General features: G+C 47.2%; 1 protein-coding gene across 1 annotated transcript in view; it reads right to left on the bottom strand.

Annotated features, from left to right (window-relative positions):
• Positions 1–20,806, bottom strand: part of OTUD7A (OTU deubiquitinase 7A) — a 392,070-nt gene that overhangs the window by 38,467 nt on the left and 332,797 nt on the right. Inside the window, exons 9-11 of the mRNA XM_032175334.2 lie at positions 17,601–17,702; positions 14,074–14,201; positions 13,240–13,352 (exon numbers count right to left, since the gene is read on the bottom strand). Of these exons, the coding sequence (XP_032031225.1) occupies positions 13,240–13,352; positions 14,074–14,201; positions 17,601–17,702 (343 nt within the window). The remainder of the gene's footprint in view (positions 1–13,239; positions 13,353–14,073; positions 14,202–17,600; positions 17,703–20,806) is intronic.

The following is a 20,806-nucleotide window of genomic DNA, read 5'->3' as shown; positions in this document are numbered from 1 at the left end:
TGGCAGCAATCGAAACCTCACAAAATAGTTGTGCACATACAGTAAAAAGAGCTTTTGTTTCCCTGAACCATTTGAAAATAAACAGCCAACCTGGCGCCCCATCACCCTGGAAAGTTCTTGTTCATTTTCTATGAACAGAACATCCTCCTACAAAACCACCACATGGCTACCGACATGAGGAATTCACACGGTTACATGCAATCACCAGACCCCACATGTGTGTGCCAGCTGTCCCAATAATGCCTTTTAGAACAAAGGTTCCTGCTCAGGATCAGGTGCTGCATTCAGTGGTGGCGTCTCCTTAGTCTCCTTCACCTGGAACATTTTTCAGGACATCCTTGACTTCCATGACCTTGACACTTTTGAAGATTGCAGGTTGGGTATTTTGTAGAATGTCCTTCATAAGGGTTTCTCTATTTCCTCACAGTTAGATTGGATTGGGTGAAGCTGAGTCCTTCTTGTGACATCTTGTCAGGTTGTGTGAACTGCAGATTGTCCCATCAATGGTGAGGTTGACCTGGACCACTCCTTAAGGTCATCTTCCAGGCCTTGCCCCTGCAGACTACTAATTTTTCCTTTGAAATTAACAAGCATTTTGTGGGGAGGAACTTGAACCTATGCAAATACTCCATTCCTCACCAAATCTTTATAGGTTTATTGGTATCACTATGGATTTCTGGTTTTCCATTTTATTCAGTGGGTTATAATCCATTAGTGTGATTATGTGGATGCTCAGATACTCCTTGATGTGGTCAGTGTGGCTTTTCTAAAGCTGGATCTGTGTCCATTTGACATCCTCATCGTTTCTTTTTTCTTTTCTTTTTTTTTTTTTGAGACAGGGTCTCACTCTGTTGCCCAGGCTGGAGTGCAGTGGTGAGATCATAGCTCACTGCAGTCTCAAACTCCTGGGGTCAAGTGAGCCTCCCATCTTGACCTCCCAAGTAGCTGGGACCACAGGGCACCACTATGCCCAGAAAACTTTTTTCATTTTTGTAGAGACAGGGGTCTCACTATGTTGCCAAGGCTGGTCTCAAACTTCTGGGCACAAGTCATCCTTCTGTCTCAGCCTCCCAAAGTGTTGGGATTACAGGTGTGAGCCACCGTGCCCAGCTGCCATCATTTCTTAGAGCACTTTCTTGCTTCCTGGTGCAAAAAGATGGTTCAAGTTCACACTCACACATGGATACATATTTTTGCATGTTTATTTTCATCTTTCTCTCCCTCTCCATGTTTATTTATTTTCATGTTTCTCTCCCTCTCAATATTTATAGAAAACCTTGAGTTCATTGATACTTCCAATTCCAATCTAACCCCACAAAATTAATTCTACTTGCAACTTTCTTCACTTACTTTGAGAAAACTTGTTTGTATTCATTCTAAAGCATTTCCTTATTTGATCAGTCTTCCCATATGTCAGCCATCTCCTCCCTCTGCCCCCATCCCCGAGGTGGCCCTCTTCACCTGTGTGGCTGACATCTGGCTCTGGCCCCTGGTGTCCTCCCATCCCCCACCCACTCTAGATGCCACCTTGCTTTGCCCCACCTAATGGCTTTAGAACTTACTTTTTCAGCGAGGAAGGAAAGGGAAGTAGAAGAGGAATGTTTTAAATATGTATTGCCATGAATACATATTCACACATACACACACATATATTTTATGCCAGGTCTAAACGCAGCGCTCCTGGTGTGCATTTTGAAACATTGCAGGTGATTAGCCTGCCCGGCCACACCTGAAAGCCAAGCTGCGGTGCCTAGGGGTCAAGTGCTTTTGGAAGTTGCTTGTTTGTCCCTGTCACCTAATATGCACTGAGTGCCAGCGAGTGAATGGTTGAACAAGATAATGAACAGCACAGGGGGAGAGAATATGGAGTTAAAACCTGCATACTTGGAGAGACAAATACCCCAACTAGAAATGTGGAGCACTGTTCCTTCCCTAATTCAAGGAATGGAGGGGACAGTGCTGGAAAGAGAGGAGCTGCTCATGAGTCAGATACTAATGCTGAGAAGTGGGCAGAGCAAGGTGAATGGTAGCCCTCTCAGCCCTGGGTTCTGAGTCCCATCTTCACTTCCTGGCAGAACACTCTGAGATCTGAGCAGCTACACAGGAGGACCCCCATGGTAACAACAGCATGAAGGCTCAGTATTAGGCACCTTTGTACTGGCACAGCATTCTTCTCATGCAAAACTTAAAGCAGGGCCATTGTATTTCCAACCAAAAAACCAATAAATATTCATTGAGCACTCACTATACACTGGTGCTGTGAAAGGCACTGCAGAGGCCCTCAGGGAACCCTGCCTTCATGTAACATCTACCAACCTATCCATCCTTCTTCCTATCTATATATTCATCCATTCATCCATCCATCCATCCACCCACACACACACCCACCCATCTCTCTTCCTTCCCTCCCTCTCTCTCATCCATCCATTGATCCACCCATCCACTTGTCCATCCATCCATCCATCCATCCATCCATCCATCCATCCATCCCTCCGCTGTCTGTGCATCCATCTGTCCATCCATTCATGCCATCCACCCACCCATACAACTGTCCACTCACCCACCCATCCACCTGTCCATCCACCCACATGTCCATCTATCCATCCATCCATCCGTCCATGCATTCATCCATCCATGCCATCCACCCACCCATACACCTGTCCACGCACCCACGCATCGACCTGTCCATCCACCCACATGTACATCCATCCATCCATCCACCCACCCACCCACCCACCTACCCACGCATCCATCCATGTACTCATCATCCTTCAATTCTTCCATTCAACCATCTATCTGCCCAAGCACCTACTTGTCTGTCCATTCATCTACCCATCCTTCAAGTTCTGTGCTAGGGCAAAGGCGTGGAGTTGGGCCATGCCCAGCATGGAGCCTCCTGGCAGAACACTCTGGTATTTGAGTAGCTATGCAAGAGGGCCTCCAAGGTAACAACAGTGCAAAGGTTAAGTATTAGGCACCATTGTACTGGCATGGCATTCTTTTCATGGCTAACATAAGGCAGGGCCATTTTATTTCAGCAGCAATGACAGGATGGCAGGCCCAGTTGAGAGGTGATGGAGGACAGCTGGAGCAGAGCAGTTTTTCTCCATTCCAGTTTTAGTGTTGAGCATGGGAGCCATGTGAGCAACTGAAACCTGCTCAGTGACCCAGCGGGTGGCAGAGAGGATCCCAGCTCCAGCGGGGGGCAGCTTGAAAATCATAATGACGTTCCCTACTTGCTTCTGCCTCCTTGTCCAAAACTTAGGGAGGGTCCTGGTTCTATACCAGAAGCCTCAGTGTTGAAGGCAGCCAGAGAGCACCTGAGGGAGTAGAGGGTGTAACAGAAACGAAACAGCAGAGGTTGCTGCCTGGGCATTAGAAGTAGAACACCACACCCAAAGACCCAAGCTGGTGTCCAGAGATAAGAACTTAGAGGCATCTCTCTGCCTAGCAGACTGGGCTTTCCACTTTCCCACCACTTCCTTTAAATGGACCATTCAGGCATTTGCCCATGAACTTAAAGTGACCCACATCCTATTCCCCTATATATATTTCTAGTTGGATCTCTCTGCCTGACTCTTAATCCCTGCCTCATGTGACCCTGGGATGGAGCACTGCCCTCCCAACTCATGATGGCCTGCATGCCCAGGATCTGTAAGTAAAAACCTTTGAACTTGTTTCCCATTGTGGCGGTGGACTGAATTTGCACCTTCCATTGGAAGAAGCAGAGGCTACCCCAGGCCATGTTTTCACCAGACACCAAGGAGAACACAAGGCTGGTCCCAGCCACAGAGCAACGGTCAGGTAAGAGAAAACTAGACACAGGCCAGAAAGGAGCCACAAAGCCATCTGCCAGTACAAACAAGCTTCCCATGTGAGGGACATGGGTCATGGGTTAGGCAACCAGGCATTAGGACACCTGCCAGGTAAGAGAAGTATTCCATGAAAGGCACACTGTAAACGCCCATGTCCAGGTCCCTTTTCATTTCTCCTTATTGCAGGTTTGCTAGCTGCTCTGGTACTGGAACTCCAATTTAGCTGGGGGCTCTAAAATGGAGGGCAAACAAGATCTTATCTGGGATGAGAGTTTGGAACTGTGACTTGCACTCTGTGATCAGAGTCCATGGTAGAAATCAGCTTCAGAAAAAACAATTCTGAAAATTCACTCCCACTTTTAGCCCTGAGACTTCATGTCTTCTTCTTGTGAGTTTGCTGAGCAAATGTGAGATCTGGGATTGTGGGGAGAATCTGGCCACTGGGCAAAGACATAACAATTCCTAAAATGCTTAATAATCAGTGCTTACTGCAAAGAAGACTGGCATGCAATATAATGACTTCATCCTCCAAGATGTGCATGTCCTGAGAACTTCCTAACATGCTTTGGGCCCCACACACTGGGTTCTCCAGGGCACCCACATCTGCTTCTCCAGTGGGTACCTGAGGAGGGAGAATTTCCAGGGTTAGGGATATACTGTCTACCCAATGAAAACACCCTGAGAAAGATGGGAGTGGGCAGAGGCCAGGCTGAGGAGTCCCTCCTGGCAGGACCAAGAAGCAAAGGTCATGGAGCAAGGTCCAGATGGTATCTCAGGCCCCAGGGAACAGTTTGGGGGCACCCTGGCTTAAGCTGTAGCCACCATCCTTGGAGACCATCCTCGGCAAGAGCCCATGTCATAGATAAGGAAGCCAGCCTGGGGCCAGCAGGTCTTGTTAAGGGGCAGTCACCCAGCCACCCAGACGGAGAGCCTGGATGAAGCCTCCCAGGTCCCTCCCCATATCCCCTCCTCCAGATGGGGTGTCCACACCTCCTGTTTTGCTTGGGAAAGTCCTGTTCACACATCCCAAGTGATTAGCGCCCACTTTCCTTCCCCCAAATGAACCAGTTTGGATGATAAATTGCAGTCACCTCACCTATGGGGACATAGGTGTTGGTTTTTGGTGTACCCTTCCATAAAAAAAGTAAGTGCAAAGCCAGGTGCGGTGGCTCACACCTGTAATCCCAGCAATTTGGGAGGCCGAGGCGGGTGGATCATGAGGTCAGGAGATCGAGACCATCCTGGCCAACATGGTGAAACCCTGTGTCTACTAAAAATACAAAAATTAGCCAGGCATGGTGGTGTGTGCCTGTAGTCCCAGCTACTCAGGAGGCTGAGGCAGGATAATCACTTGAACCTAAAAGGTGGAGGTTGCAGTGAGCCGAGATTGCGCCACTGTGTTCTAGCCTGGGTGACAGAGCAAGACTCTATCTGAAAAAAAAAAAAAAAAAATGTAAGTGCACATGTGTATGCACACACGTATGAATGTGAGTAAATGTGCATAAACTGTATGAACACATCCTCCCACCTCTAGGTAGCATATTTATACTCGCTATTCCAACTATTGCCTTTTCCTCCTCCTGATGCATCCTGAGACACCCACAGCACAGTATGTGGGGACGGTTCTCACTCCTTTTCACAGGTGCAAGTTTCTCCTCATGCACAGATCTCATGGGCAGCATTTCTGAGTGGTGTGTCTCAACCCCTCTCTCAGGTAGGGCCCTGCACAGCAGGGCCAGTCTGAGGAGGCTCAAAGGGCTGAGCCCAGCCTATGTCCTGCTGTGGGCCTTTGCCCCTGGTCAAGGACTGTGCCTGCCCAGACAGGCACCTTTTACAAAAGACTCTCCAAAGACACAGTAAAGGCTAGCAGGGGCTCTGCTAAGAGCTATGGCCTGGTAAGCTGAGATGGAAGGACGGGGGCCTCCCAGTGCTCTGAAGGAACTGAATGGATCTTAGGCTCTGAAAGACGCTTCTAGCAGTGGCCAGTGTGGCTTGAGGAACAAGACTTATTGCTTAGGATCAGTAAGCTGAGGTCAATCGTGACAAATAGTTATTGACTATCCACTACAGGTCTAGCACTGTGCTGAGTGTGTGTGTGTGTGTGTGTGTGTGTGTGTGTGCGCGCGCATGCGCGTGTGCCCGCACTCACGCTTGCCCATGTGTGCCCATGAATGCAGGTTTAGGTAGGGAGAGATACTAACACATGATCAAATAAGAAATTATCATTTTTCTGCATCTATCAAGATGATCATATGGTTTTTGTTCTTAATTCTGTTTATGTGATATATCACATTCATTGATTTGTGTATGTCGAATCATCCTTGCATCCCTGGGATAAATCCCACCTGATTATGGTGTATTATCTTTTCAATGTCCTGTTAGATTTGATTTGCTAGTATTTTGTCAAGGATTTTTGCATTCAATACAATTCAGTATCACTTCATGATGAAAATCCTCAACAAACTAGGCATAGAAGGAACATACCTCAACATAATAAAGGTCTTATATAACAAACCCACAGCTAACAGCATACTTAATGGGGAAAAGTTGAAAGCTTTTCCTCTAAGGACTGGAACAAGATGAGGATGCCCACTTTCACCACTGTTATTCAGCATAGTACTGGAAGTACCCACAGCGCAGTGAGGCAAGAGAAAAAAACAAAAGGCATCCAAATTGGAAAAGAAGAAGTCAAATCATCCCTTTTTGCTGATGATATGATTTTATAATTAGAAAACCATAAAGACTCTACCAAAAACCTGTTATATTTGATACATGAATTTAATAAAGTTTCAGGATACAACATTAACATACTGAAAGCAGTAGCATTTCTATATACCAGTAACAATCTAGCTGAGGACTAAATCAAGAAGGTAATCCCATTTAAATTAGCTACAAAAATATCGAGGAATATATTTAACCAGGGAGGTGAAAGATCTCTATAAGGAGGACTACAAAACACCGAAGAAAAAAATTGTCGATGATACAAATGAATGGAAAAACATCCCATGCTCATGGATTAGAAGAATCAACATCATCAAAATGACTATATTGCTACAATAATCTACAGATTCAATACAATCCCTATCAAGTTACCAATGTCATTTTTCACAGGATTAGAAAAAACAATAAATTTCATATGGAACTAAAAAGGAGCCTGACTAGCCAAAGGAATCCTAGGCAAAAAGAACAAAGCTGAAGGTATAACATTATTTAATTTCAAATTGTACTACAAGGTTATAGTAAACAAAACAGTATGGTATTGGTACAAAAACAGACACATAGATCAATGGAACAGAATATATAACCTATAAGTGAAGCCACATACTTACAACCAACTGATCTTCAATAACACCAACAAAAATATACACTGGGGAAATGACACTATTCATTTAGTGTCATTCACCATTTAGTGCTGGGAAAATTGCATAGCGATATGCAGAAGAATGAGACTGGACCCACACTTCTCACCATATACAAAAATTAACTCAAGATGGATTAAAGACCTAAATGTAAGACCTGAAACTATAAACATTCTACAAGGAAACCTACGTAAAACTCTTTTGGACATTGGCCTATGCAAATAATTTATGACCAAGTCTTCAAAAGCAAATGTAACAAAAACAAAAATAGACGTTGGTGAGGATATGATGAAAAGGGAACACATACTGTTGGTAGGTATGTAAATTCATACAACCTTTATGGAAAACAGTGTGGAGATTTCTCAAAGAACTAAGAATAGAACTACCACTCAATCTAGCCATCCCACTACTAGGTATATACCCAAAGGGAAATAAATCATTCTATCAAAAAGATACCTGCATGTTTACTCTAACACTATTCACAATGACAAAGAGATAGAAACCACCTAAGTGTCCATCAATGTAGGATTAGATAAAAAAAATGTGGTATATATATATACCATGGCATATGACTCAGCCATAAAAAAGAATGGAATCCTGTCTTTTGCAGCAACATGGATGGATATGGAAGCCATTATCCTCAGTGATATAACTCAGAAACAGAAAGTCAAATACCACATGTTCTCACTTATAGCTGGGGGCTAAACAATGCGTACATATGGACAGGCAGAATGGAATAATAGACACTGGAGGCTATGACAGGCGGGAGGGTTCGAGGGGGTGAGGACTGAAAAATTACAATGTCCACTACTTGGGTAATGGGTACGCTAAAATCCCAGACTTTACCACAATGCGATATTTGCATGTAAGAAACCTGCACTTGTATCCCCTAAACATATTTAAATAAATAATAAAATAATAAAAAACAAACTATCAGTAGAGTGATAAAAGGTGGATTCTTTATACAGGAAGATCAGAGAAGGCTCCTACTTGAGAACCATCCCTAGACAGAGAGTCAACTTTGGTCTTATTTTCAATTAGAAATGTCTTTAAAAATTTGAGCCGGGTCCCACATCTGCAAAGTGAGGACACCTTACGTTAGCAGGTGCTCTTTCTGCTTGGTCTGCTGGTGGAAGTCATGGCACCTTCAGGAATACACATAAGAATGCCTCCTTTCCTGCACAAGGCCAGCCCATGGCCCGGGAGCACCAGGCTGTGGTGTGGGCATCTCCCAGGAATAAAATGCCTCTTGCTTTTCCTCAAAAGACTGACTGAAATTGACAACTCTCAGACTGTGTGCTAGGAAATCACTTGGGATTCTAGCTACTTCTGAAAAAAGCTAATAAAAAGAAATGCAGCAAACACATTGTCAGTGAAATTTCAGAAACTCAACTACAAAGAGAAAGCAGAGAGGTTAACATGTGAGAAAAGTAAGGACCTAGACAGAAGATGCCCCAGGGACTGCCAGAGGGTCCCCCAAACGGCCCCCCTTGCTCTGCTCTCTTTTCCTCTTTGTCCGTCCGACTGGCCTCTCAGCTTCCACTTAGCCCTTCTCATCAAACAGAAAACAAATAAGTAGTTCTTTTAAAAGTTTAAAGAACAAAAATGATTATTTTCACCATAGTCAAGATAAGTTGTTGATTCCTACTCCTCATGCCTGGTCTGCATTTGTCAAGAGTGTGGGCTTAGGTTTTTTTGGTCAGTTCTAAGTTCAGGTTCTGGCTTTGTATCTTTCAGGCTGTGGGCCATTGGAAGCTAACCTGTGATGGTTAGATAGCTGGTTAAATGTTATTTCTGCGTGTGTCTGTGAGGGCATTTTGGATGAGATTAGCATTTGAATTGCTGGAGAGCAGAAAGCAGATGGCTTTCACCAATATGGGTGGGGCTCATCTGATCTATTCACGGATGGGAACAAAACGGTGGAGGAGGGCGGAATAACTGAACCTGTTTGAGGTGGGACCTGGACTTTCTGCCCTTGGCACTCCTGGTTCTCAGGCCTTCAGATTCAGACTGGATCCACACCATCAGTTCTCCAGCTCTTGGGCCTTCACGCTACACCACTGGCTTTCCTGGGTCTCCAGCTGGCACATGCCAGATCTTGGGAATTCTCAGACACCATAATCATGTGAGCCAATACCTACATTAGATCTCTTTATATATATGTCTTTTATTGGTTCTGTTTCTCTGGAGAGCCCTAATACATTATCTAATTCTCTGAATCTCAGCCTCCTTATCTGTGATTGGTGATGATAATGACAGCTCATAGGCCTGCCTGACACATAACATGGGCTCAATAGATGACACTGTTCACATTCCCATCTGACCTCACTAATCCTTCCCCAAGCCCTAGGGAAGGCCTGGTTCTTCCATGTGGCTGGGGCTTGGCCACTGTGAGTCCTCCTGGGAGGCACAGTGAGAGGAAGTGGGTCTAGCTCACACCCACACCTGGTCTCTGGTCCCTGCTGACCTCTTCAGATACGTGACATAGTTGCTTTCTGGGAAAGTAACAGGTTTAAAATGACTCCAGGCCATCATCTGTGTCAAGGACCAATAGTACAGGGGCTGCCCCATCTGTCTCCATACCAGGGGCTCCCAGAGCAGGATGCAGGGCCCGCACTGCACCCCTTTACCCTCATCCGTGGGGAACAGGTTCTGGGAAACCCAGGCTGGGATGAATAAAGCCACTTTAGTTCTTCTTGCCATCATGCCTGCAAACTCTCCCTTGACTTGCTCTTTCCTATTCCCAGGTGGCACCCTGGAAATTTTGTGTGGTTCTTCTGGTTACTTTCGTGTGCAGGGGGCTATCAGCCCCAAGCTTGAGCCTCCTGAAAGACTGTGTTAGCTGCCAGCTGGCTTCTCTGTTTCACCCTTTGCCTCCTCCCCTTCTCTGGCTGCCGTCTGTGTCCCCTGTGGGGCCGGCACAGGCAGGGAGGAGGTGTAGGAGGGTGGCAAAGTCTTTCTTGCTGTCTTCCTTCAGGGCCTGCTGGGCTCGTTGGAGGTCCCAGTGCTGGCCTGCTGTTTGAGGAAATACTTTTTGTGGGTCTTCAGAGCTCTCTGCCAGTTGAGGGGCTGTGTCCTTAGGTCCCTGGGCTGCAGTGGCGGCTCCTCTCACTGACTACTCGTGTCCACCCTCAGCCCTGGCCTCAGGGGCTGGCCTTCTGTGTGGTCCCCACCATAGGTGAGTCCTGAAGCCAGCCTGCTTGGGGCCTCCTCCCTGAATCCATGCCTGGCCCTCGGGCAGCTCGCAGCATCCTGGCTTTACATCCCCTATGGCCCCATGTCCTGGCCTGCACAGCCCACCACAGCCCCGTGAACCCTGAGCTCGCCAGTTTCTGCCTTCAGGCCCTTCAGTCAGGTGTCAGAAACTTGTCCCTGCAGCCCTCAAGCCCCAGAGATGATGCCCCACACCTCTCAGCTCAACATGGGGAGAGAAGACACAGGCAAAAGGCAGAGCACACTGTGCTTGTGCACAAAGGCCTCTCTTGTGGACTCTGAACCCCAGGTGAATTCTTGGAGCAGGTGACAGTTCTGGAGCACCCTGTTGGCAAGTCCTGCACAGCTGCACGCGTGCCTTGCTGAGGCACTGTCCGTTACCCCAGTCCATGGGACTCAGCCAAAACTCTCCATTCCCAGGAAAATGTTTTATGCCTGGTTCCGTAGGCCTCCCTCCTTGACTGGCCATGCAAAGGTTCCAGGTAACCCAAGGCGGCATCTGGCTACAGAAGCAACTCTGTTTGATAGATTCCTATTGCATGTGCTCTGTCCTCTTCTGAGGTTTTTTTGTTCTGTTTTGTTTTGTTTTTTTGCCTTTTTCTTTCTCCACTGGAAACAGCTGTTGCTGAAACCCTACAAATGCCTCCCGCATCATTGGCACAGGATTCCAACCTGAGCATCAATGGCGTCTGTAGGGACCAGGTGGCTGTGTCCTCACTCCCATCACCATCTAAAGCCCAGAGTGGTGGTTTCATTTTCAGGCTGATCTGTCACCTGAGGTTCTACAAACTGCTGTATTTGAGGGATTTCGTTAGGCTGTAGAGCCTGGTCAAAAGAGGAGACTTAATGATCAGACCAACTTTTGACTTTTTGGCTCCTTCCATTGATCATTTTTGTGGTCTTAGAACAGTTATCTAATCCCATTGAGGCTCAGTTTTCCAATCTGTGGAAGGGGTACTGGAGGCTTGTGAGGCAGGGTTTGAAAGGAGGGGATAGAGTGCCTAGCACTGGGCCCTCTTATGGTCTCCCCAACCCCATCCCACCCCACCTGTGCTCGCCTCCCTCCTTCCGTTCCCCCAACACCACGCATACCTTCCCGCTTCATCTCTCCATTCTTTCCTGATGGGGTCACTCACATCCACCTTTGGTTGTTTAGTTTCCCCTCTCTCGCTATTCCCCAGGTTCTTCCTTCTCTATTGTGATGTGGCAACCGGAACCATGGCTCCCAGGGGCAGGGGACCAGGCTATCCTACATAAATGGGACAATGTCTGGGCCATTTTGGATATTCCTAAAGGGACCTAATCCTTTTGTTAGATTACGGTTGATCACTCAGACTCTGTGGGAGATAGGGACAGATACCAAGTGGCCCCTGTGTCCCCATTAGCATCTGAATCCCTCGGGCCCCATGGAGCAGGCAGCAGGGGACCAGGCTGTGGCCTTAGGAGTCAGATAGGCTGACTAGCCACGAGACCTTGGGCGAAGCTCCTCCTGGATGGGGGTACTCAGGAGATGTGTATGTGATGGTCACCTGTGATTGATTTTCACCCACTATCAAAGTCATCATTGCTGCTGTCTTTCCCTACTCCTCCCTGTCCCTGGCAGAGACACCTGGCCTGGATCCAGTTTGCCAGCACCTATCAGGCGTCTTCCCTGTGGCAGGAGGGAGAGAGGCAACTGTGAAAACGATGTCGAGGAACGCTTAAGACCCATCACAGGCGGGACTCGGGAGGCGTGCAGAGGAAGAAAGCAGTTTTCCACAGTCGACTGAGTCTTCAGAATGCTTGTCCTCAAATGTCCTACCAAGATAGACTGTTGGTATGGACATACCATAGCCTTAAAACAAAGTGACAAGACAGCCTTGGAGGAAGGGTGTGCCAGCGTATGTGGGTTTCTAATGATCTCATCTTTAAACATGGTCTTGGACGCCACTGCTGCAGCTGCAGCTCTGTGGGAGCCTCTTTTCCAGCCGGGTCCTCCAGGGAGAGCTGGCCCATGAGGCACTAGGCCCTGCCTTGGTGGCTGGGTGAGGACCCAGGTGACTGCTGCAGGGCCCATGAGCCTGAGGGCAGACCGGAGCCGCATGCACTCCTCCTTCCATGGGTCTCCCTGGTGTTACTGCTCACACTTTCTCATGTTTGGCTGAGACCTTTTCTAGGAGCAACACCTTTGCTTTCAGGTTCCAGAGAATATGAACTGAAGAATAAGCTGTGGCCAAGGCTCTATGGCTGCCCCATTGGTCTGGCCACAGTCTTCATTCTATACTAGAACATCCAAGGTGTTTCTGTAGGAACAAGCTATTCCTAAACATGCACAGATGTGAAGTCTTTTTGCTGGGAACACGTATAATATCCACAGAGCCCATCTGGGAAACACCAGGCTAGCTTAATGAGCTTCTGCTTTCAGGGCGACTTCTTGAAGCCACAAATTAATTAGTTGGTGGAGAAAGCCCAAACTTCAGAGCCAGGTTCGTGCGACGGCAATGTGTGGAAATGCTCACCATCGCGAGTGACCTCCAGAGGCCTGCTGTGCCCTGAAGCCTGACACCCCAACTGCTCTGCACAACAAAGTTCAAGGAAAGTGGCCTGGGGGCGGCTCATGTGAGCTCACCTCTGCCTGCATAGTGCATGTGGGGGCTGCGTACCCTTCCACTAGCACCTGGCAGGGGCCAGCCATCACCCACAGTCCTCCCGTGCATCCTTGTCTTGAAGCTAATGCTGGAAAGCTGGAATCTTTCTGTCTTCCACAGCACAAGGGTCCCACATTCCCCCTGTGCCATCCCCCCATGCTGTGTGTAGCCCTGCGTGGCCTGGAGCTGGAGGTGACTTCTGGGGAGAGCAGGGGCAGCACTTACCCCCCGCCCGTGCCGCCATTCTTGCTGAAGTGTGTGCGCGGCTCGCTGGAGGCCAGCTTCAGCAGCTCCGTCCACTCCCGCTCCCACTCCTCCTCTGTGTACACCAGCCCTGACTGGCAGAGGGGAGCCGGCTCAGAAGGGGGGTGGGCCACAGCTGCGCTGCCCTCCTCTCCTCACCCTCCCAACCCGGACCAGCCTCACCGGGAACCAGGCCAGGCACATCTGTAGGTAGCTACCAACTACACCAACTGCACCCTCTTGGCCACCTTTGCTACTATGCACACTATATTTTCAGAAGCCCTAAGCTCTAATTCCAGAGCTGTTGGGAATCTGCCCACCAACAAGGGTCATTCTCAGGGGCTGGGGATGACCGAGCATTAACCTGTGCCTGCACCTAACTGTGGCTGGCCGTTCAGATTCTTCTAGGAGAGCAAGGTCCTCATGTTTCCCATGGTTGGGGACAATCGGGAATCCCTTTGGACTGAGCTCACACACAGGGGCTGGGGCCATGGGCTGCACCTGACAGCAGGCAGTCATATATATAATTCATCATCCAAGCCGGAATGCTTTTGGGAATGAAGGTAGGCAGCTTTCATGATCATGCCTTAAGGAAGCACAAGTGGACGCATAGTTGCTGTCTGCCAGGACTCTGCTATTTCAACAGGCTCCTCCTCTGCGGGCTTAAAAGCAGGAGACTTTCCTGATCCCAGGGGCTGTTTCTGCCTCCCCTCATAAGACAGTCTGGGGCCTGGAGGCCATGCTCTGGACTCTACCATGGCCCGAGGCTGCACCTGGCCTGGGTCCCGGACTCTGGCCATGCCAGTGGATACCAACCTCCTTATTCTGCTGCGTCTGCTGCCACCTCCACCTCCGCTTCAGGGCTTCCCTCTCAGCTCCCGTCTTCATCATGGTGTAGAGAGCTTTCCGTAACACCAGGTCCCGGTCATGAAACCCCCACATTCCTGGAGCCAGGAGGCCATGGAGAACAGAGGAGAGAAAGGACATGAGAAAAGACAAGCCAGAGGTGATGCAAACTACCACGACCCACTGGGAGAGCCTCTTGTCTGCACGCAGAGCAGCCTCCTTACTCAGCGGTTCTGTTAATTCCCCTCCAGCCTTCTTCCTGAGGCTTCCCATTAAGGCAAGTAGGTGAATGAAGCAGCACATTCTGTTCTTAGCAAAATAATAGTGGGTGAAAATCAAGTGCTTTTCCTCTCTGGCGCCCTTGGCAACCCACTCTCAATGTTGCTGGTTTGCTTTGAGGACCTAATGGTCATTATTCAAGTCTTACATTTGGGTGGGGGACTGACTAGGGGACAGGGACAGGCTGTCCAGTGTCCTCATGGAGGGCTCCAGGCGAGGGAGGCCATTAGCATCCTGGCTTCTCCAGGGTCTGCCATTTCCCTCATCTCCAGCCCTGAGGCATCTCAGCTTCCTGAGAAGCAGAGCGTCAGTGACACCACTGCACACACCTGGCCCAGGAGAGAGCGCCTGCTTCCTAGTGAGAGGGTCTCACCCTGTGCCAGGTGCTGAAAGGATATAGAGGGAAACCAGCCATCTCTGAGAATGTGCTCTGGGCAGCTTAGATGTGGTCAAGAACCCCAACTCATGGGAGAAGTGCTCAAGAGAAGGTCAGCTCTGGCTACAAGGGAAAACACAGGGGAATCCATCCATCCATCCGTCCGTCCGTCCGTCCATCCATCCACCCACCCACTCATTCTAGGTGCTGGGAATATGCGTGGCAGTGGCCGGGACACATGAAGTTCCTAAAATCTCATGAAGCACATGTTGTGGAGAAGTGGGAAGTGAGGCAGCCATGAGGCTGGCACAGAGTGTACGATGTTGAGGGTGGCAGCCCCACGAGGAGAGGTGAGGCAGGCAGATTTGCTGTGGTGTGAATGGAGACATAGGAGCAAAGGCTCAAATGGGTGGAGGAAGGAGCCGAGTTGCTGTCCCAGCACAGGGAAAGGCCAGGGACAGACCCAGAGGGGGGCAGTACTTGAGAAAAGGCAAGAGGGAAAGGTGGCTAGAGTGGGATCAAGGGGAGAGGGAGAGTGAAAAGGGGGCTCTCAAGGGAGCTGTGAGCCTCTGGAGAGTCTTCAGAAGGAGAGTAATGTGAACTGACATTTTCAAAGTCTCAACTGGCTGGGCATCCTTGGATATGCAATAGCCCAGGCCTGCCATAGGCTTCTAGCCAGCAAGGCTTTGCCTTTTTTTTACAGGATGGCAGGGGAGGGGGAATGGCCAGTGTCACTCCTCACTCATCCTCAGACCTCTTTCAGCTGCCTCCTGGGACTCTCCCACAGCCCCTTGGGCAGGTATCTCTTGCAGAGATGGCCTCCTTGTCCTGCACATATCTGCCTACAGGCCTGACTCCAAGATGACTGTCATTTCCATATGTGCCCCACAATCCTAGCTCAACGTCAGCCCAGGCCAACAGGGGTTCCACAAGGACTGCTGGTGAATGTCATGTGGCAGCTTTGGGCAGCCCCGGTCCTGCGGAGTTTAGCTATATGGGCACAAAATGAAACCAAGTGCTGGGATAAGAGGACAGATTGCTATGAGCTCTGGGCTCATTGTTGTACAGGGGCTTCTTGGAGGGGGGTCTCACAGCCCTGGTCAGTCATGGCCCAGGCTCTCTTGCAAACGGAAATGACCAGCCTAAGGCAGGCTCTCTCTTCCCAGGCAGGCCTGGGAGGCCCACTGTGCTCACAGGGAAAATACTGTGGGGTGTGGCCTTGCCCTGCTGTTGTGCTGATGGGGACAATGACTCTACATGCTGCAGTTGCTGAGGGACAAAAGCATTTCCATGCCCCAGACTTCGCAATGAGGCTGCTGTTTGACACAGATGAGAGATTTATTCTTTTAGATTCTTTCTCCAGGTTTTACAAAGAACAAGGCAAAATATGCTCAATAACAGGGGAATAGTTAATATTATCCATTATGATAAAATACAACCCAACTACTTAAAATCATGTGTTTGAAGGCTAACAGCAGGGAAAATTCTCAAACTGTAAGGGAAAATGTTGGATTCAAGACTGTGAACACAGCAAGATCATCATTTCACTTGAAGAACAGACAGAAGACCGGAAGATGATGACAATACCAAACTGTTAAGAGTGGCCGCCGCTGGGTGGGGGTCGCTGATTTTCATTTTCTCACCATGGTGAATGTGGACTACTTTTGCAATGCCAACAAGCAGAATGTGCTCCAATGACATGGAGATGAAGCAGGTAAGTGGGTGCCTTGCCTTTCCTCACTGCAGGTCAAGCCTGGGGAATGTTTCCCTTGCCCTTGGTCTCCATCCTCATCTGGGACCCTTCCAAGACCCTGATGTATTTCCCTTGAAGCGCTTTACAGTCTTATCTCACCTACCTCTTGCTGAATAGGCCTCACTGCAGGTCCAAAGAGAGAGAGGTCTGGGGGCTGGCCCTTGTTATAGGTCATGGCACCCAGTTAAAGCCATGTTTGTTGGGGATGCAAGTTTGACCAACAAGGACTGCATTCGTGTGTGAGGGTTGTGTGTTTTGGAGAGGTGCTATCCTCCAGGGCGGGTAAGAAGCAACCGGCCCTGATGGTCCCTGGTGCAAACTCAGACTCACCTATCAAAATGGATTCAGCCTTGTGCATATAACGCTGGGCCTAAAGGGATAACTGAGGTTCCAGAAAGTTGATGATGATCCTCAATTATCCAAATATTTCTGTGTTGTGTGGCTTTGTGTGATCGGGAAGCTCACGTCTCTATTGGACAAATGCGCTGATGTCTGTGGTATATTCTGACTATGCTGGCTCCCCTGTGATTTATCTGAGCAGTACCTACGTCTGTTTCCATCAGTCCATGCCAATTGTTGACTGCTGTCAACACAGTGGACGCTCATTTACCCAACCTCATGCACTGCTCCCAAAACTTCCTACTCCAGCCTTACCTCTTTCACCCCTACCTCCAAACACCCTGTCCATTCCTGCCTTTATGCTTTATCTGCGGGGTCTCCCTGCCTGCACTGTCCTCTTGTCGTCTCTCAAGTTCTTCAAGTTTCAGTAAAGATCCCACCTCCTCCAGGAAGTCCTTTTTATTTGTACCAGGCAACAGTCTCTAAGTCCCATCCCTGCAGCTATGCTCAAGGCCTCCTTCTATCATGCCAGGTCTTTTCTTATGTGTGTTCTGTCTCTCCACCAAGTGCTACTTGACATGAAGGGCCAGGATTGTTTGCTCTGTCTCCTGGGGACTTTCTCATGACAGTGACATGGGTGACTCTATTTAGGGTATGCTTTTCCTTCAATAGTCTTTCCTTCGATAGCTTATGTCTTTCCTTGCGCAGGCCTGGAGCCTGGCCACCCTCTATCTGTGCTGTGGGGCTTACCCAGTGAGGCAGCATGTAAAAGGCAGTTCCCATCCCCTGTCGTGGCCAGAGGAAGAAGCCGTTTACAGCTCGTGCACACAGTGGACCACCAGTTCAGGCGACCTGGAACAGAAGCTCACTTTAGAACAGGATCCCAGAAAAGGAAGGGGCCATTAGGGGTGTTTGCTAAGGAGGCATAAACATCAGGGACAGATTTTCTACAGGTTTCAGTAGAAAGGGAGAACATTATGGCTACTTCTCTCCTCAAATAAAATATATATTTCTTTTCCCTTTGAAGACAAGAAGTGGCCAAATCCTCCCATCAATTAGCATGAGCATTAAGAAACTCAAGGCCAGTACCTTCTCTCCTTGAATCTGGAAACATATTTTACACAAGATAAAACATTTCTTTGTAATTTCCTTGAACATAGCTTTCCCTCCTGAAAGCTATTTTTTCCTTTCACCATCTTGCTTTTTTGATGCACACACACCTTTGAAGGTATAGTTCATATTTCATTTGATTCATCAAAACCATTATAGTTACATAGGTGTAGTCATGTTAAATTTCATGAATATTTACATTTAGAGACTTTCATTTCAGGGAAGATAGAGCAGATGTACTTTTTCCTATTTCTCTTACTAAGTACAACGAAAAGCCCTGGAAATTATGTATAAAATCATATTAGAAGACTCTGAAAAGTGGAGAAGAAGTGGCAGACTAATTAAGGATCTTGAGACTTGAGGAACGACATAATGGTGGGTTCCCTGGAGTTTCTTTTTGCCTCACATATCCCAGATTAGATACTGTAGAAACTGGAACCAATGAGAGTAGGCCACAAAAAAAAAAAAAAAAAAAAAAAGATAGAAAAGAAAAAGCATGCTCTCTCTAGACAGAACACCAGGAAAGGGGTAGCTTAGCAAGACAGTAGCTGCTTAGACATTTCCTCTTCTATTCCAGCCAAACACTGCAGAAAAAATTCTAACCCGGCCACCACCCCTGCCAGCAAAGGTCTAGTGAGAAGCCTAGACTTCCACCCTCGCCAGGCTGTAACAAGGTGCTCATCACTGCCTGCTCCATTGCCTGGGGAGTGTCAGAGAAGGCTGAGTTCAAAGCCAAGACCTCAACCCTACTGGGTGGTAATAAGCACCTTGCCCTCTGTCTTCAGAGGACACATAGGGAGCCTGGACTTTCACACTCACCTGGCTGTAATGAGAATCTCTGCCTCCTCTCAGCTAGGAAGTACCCCTGCCAAGAAGTACCAAGCCCATTCCCCAGGTATCAACAGGCACAGAGGGGGAACCTGTACTTCAATTACCCTCTGGCAGTTGTCAGGCAATGGCCCCTGAACTTACCAGAGTGGGGTCAGGAGGTCCACTAAAACGCAAGATTTAAGTACGACCCAGAGTCCTATAACTTAATACCCAATATACACCCTTTTAAACAAAAAAAAATCACTTATACCAAGAACCAGGAAGATTTCAAACAGAACAAGAAAAGATATGAAAACTGAGATGACAGATGTTAGAGTTATCTGACTGGGATTTAAAAGTAATCATCCCAAGAATACTTCAACAAGCAATTACAAACATACCTAAGACAAATGAAAAAATAGAAAATGTAGTAAAGAAATAAAGTCTTACCAAAAAAATAGAAGATACAAAACAGAGACAAATAAAGAACAAAAATATGGGCAGATATAATAGGGACTGAAAAACACAACTCTGATTTTAAAAACTCAATGGATGTGCTGAAAAGCAGATTGGAGAGAAGAGAAAAAGAATCAGTGTAATGTAAAGGTATAACATAGAAATTACCCAATTTGAACAACAGAGAAAAATTAGACTAAAAAAAACCACATATACAGAATACAACTCAGGAACATGTGGGACTGTGACAAAAGTCTGAGGAGTCCGTAGCAGAGGAGAAATAAGGTACAGCTAAAGAAGTATTCAAAGAAATAATCATTAAAAGGTTCCCAACTTTTGCAAATGAACAAACATACAGATTCAAGAAGCTGAGCAAACCCTAAACAGAAAAAAACCCATAGAAACTCAAGCCAAAATATATCATAGTCAAACTTCTAAAAACTAAAGACAAAGAAACCTTAAAAACCGCCAAGGAGAAACAACGCCTTACTTATATGGGAAAAACAATTCTAAAGACAGTGGATTTCTCATTAGCTACCGTGTAGGCCAGAAGGAAGCAGGATAACATTTTTTTTTTTTTTTTTTTTGAGACAGAGTCTTGCTCTGTCACCCAGGCTGGAGTGCAGTGGTGCAATCTCAGCCTACTGCAACCTCTGCCTCTTGGGTTCAAGTGATTTTCCTGCCTCAGCCTCCCAAGTAGCTGGGACACAGACATGCACCACCAAACTTGGCTAATTTTTGGTATTTTTAGTAGAGATGGGGTTTTACCATGTTGGCCAGGCTAGTCTCGAACTCCTGACCTCAAGTGATCTGCCTGCGTTGGCCTCTCAAAGTGCTGGAATTACAGGCATGAGCCACCACGCCCAGCCAGGATAATATTTTTTAAGTGCTGAAAGAAAATAACTGTCAGCCCAGAATTTTAAAGTTAGCAAAAATATTCTTCAGTAATAAGCGAGATTTTGTTCCTAGCAAGCCTACCTTAAAGAAATGGCTAAAGGAAGTTCTCTTGGCAGAAAGGAAATGATAAAAGAAGGCATTTTGGCATATAAAGAAGGAAGAACATGGGAAGAACAAAACTATGGGCAAATATAATAGACTTTCCTTCTCCTCTTGAGTTTTCTAAATTAGTCTGATGGTTAAAGCAAAAATTATGACATTGCCTATCTGTTTATATGTTTCAATGTATGTTGAATAAATATTTAAAACAATTTTATTATAAATGGTAGAGAATAAAGAAGCAAAAAGGCAGGTAAGGTTTATATGCTTCACCAATAGTAGTAAAATGTCAACACCAATAGACTTTGATAAAGTATGTGTATATAATGTAATAACTAGAACAATTCCCAAAAAGGTTATACCAAGAGGTATACTTAACAACAACCAATATTATACAAGCTCCTCCAGAAAATAGCCAACATTACCCTGATACCAAAATCAAAGAAAGTACAAAGAGAGAAAAGTGCAGAGTAACACCTCTCATGAATATGATGCAAAATTCATAAGAAAATATAAACAAGTAGAACACAGTAACATATACAAAGAACTATATACCATGACCAAGGGATGCAAGGATGGCTCAA

This window comes from Hylobates moloch, unplaced genomic scaffold (genome assembly GCF_009828535.3).
Source record: "Hylobates moloch isolate HMO894 unplaced genomic scaffold, HMol_V3 SCAFFOLD_14, whole genome shotgun sequence".
NCBI lineage: Eukaryota > Metazoa > Chordata > Mammalia > Primates > Hylobatidae > Hylobates > Hylobates moloch.
Note: the sequence above shows the minus strand (reverse complement) of the source record. Positions and strands in the feature narration are given on the sequence as shown.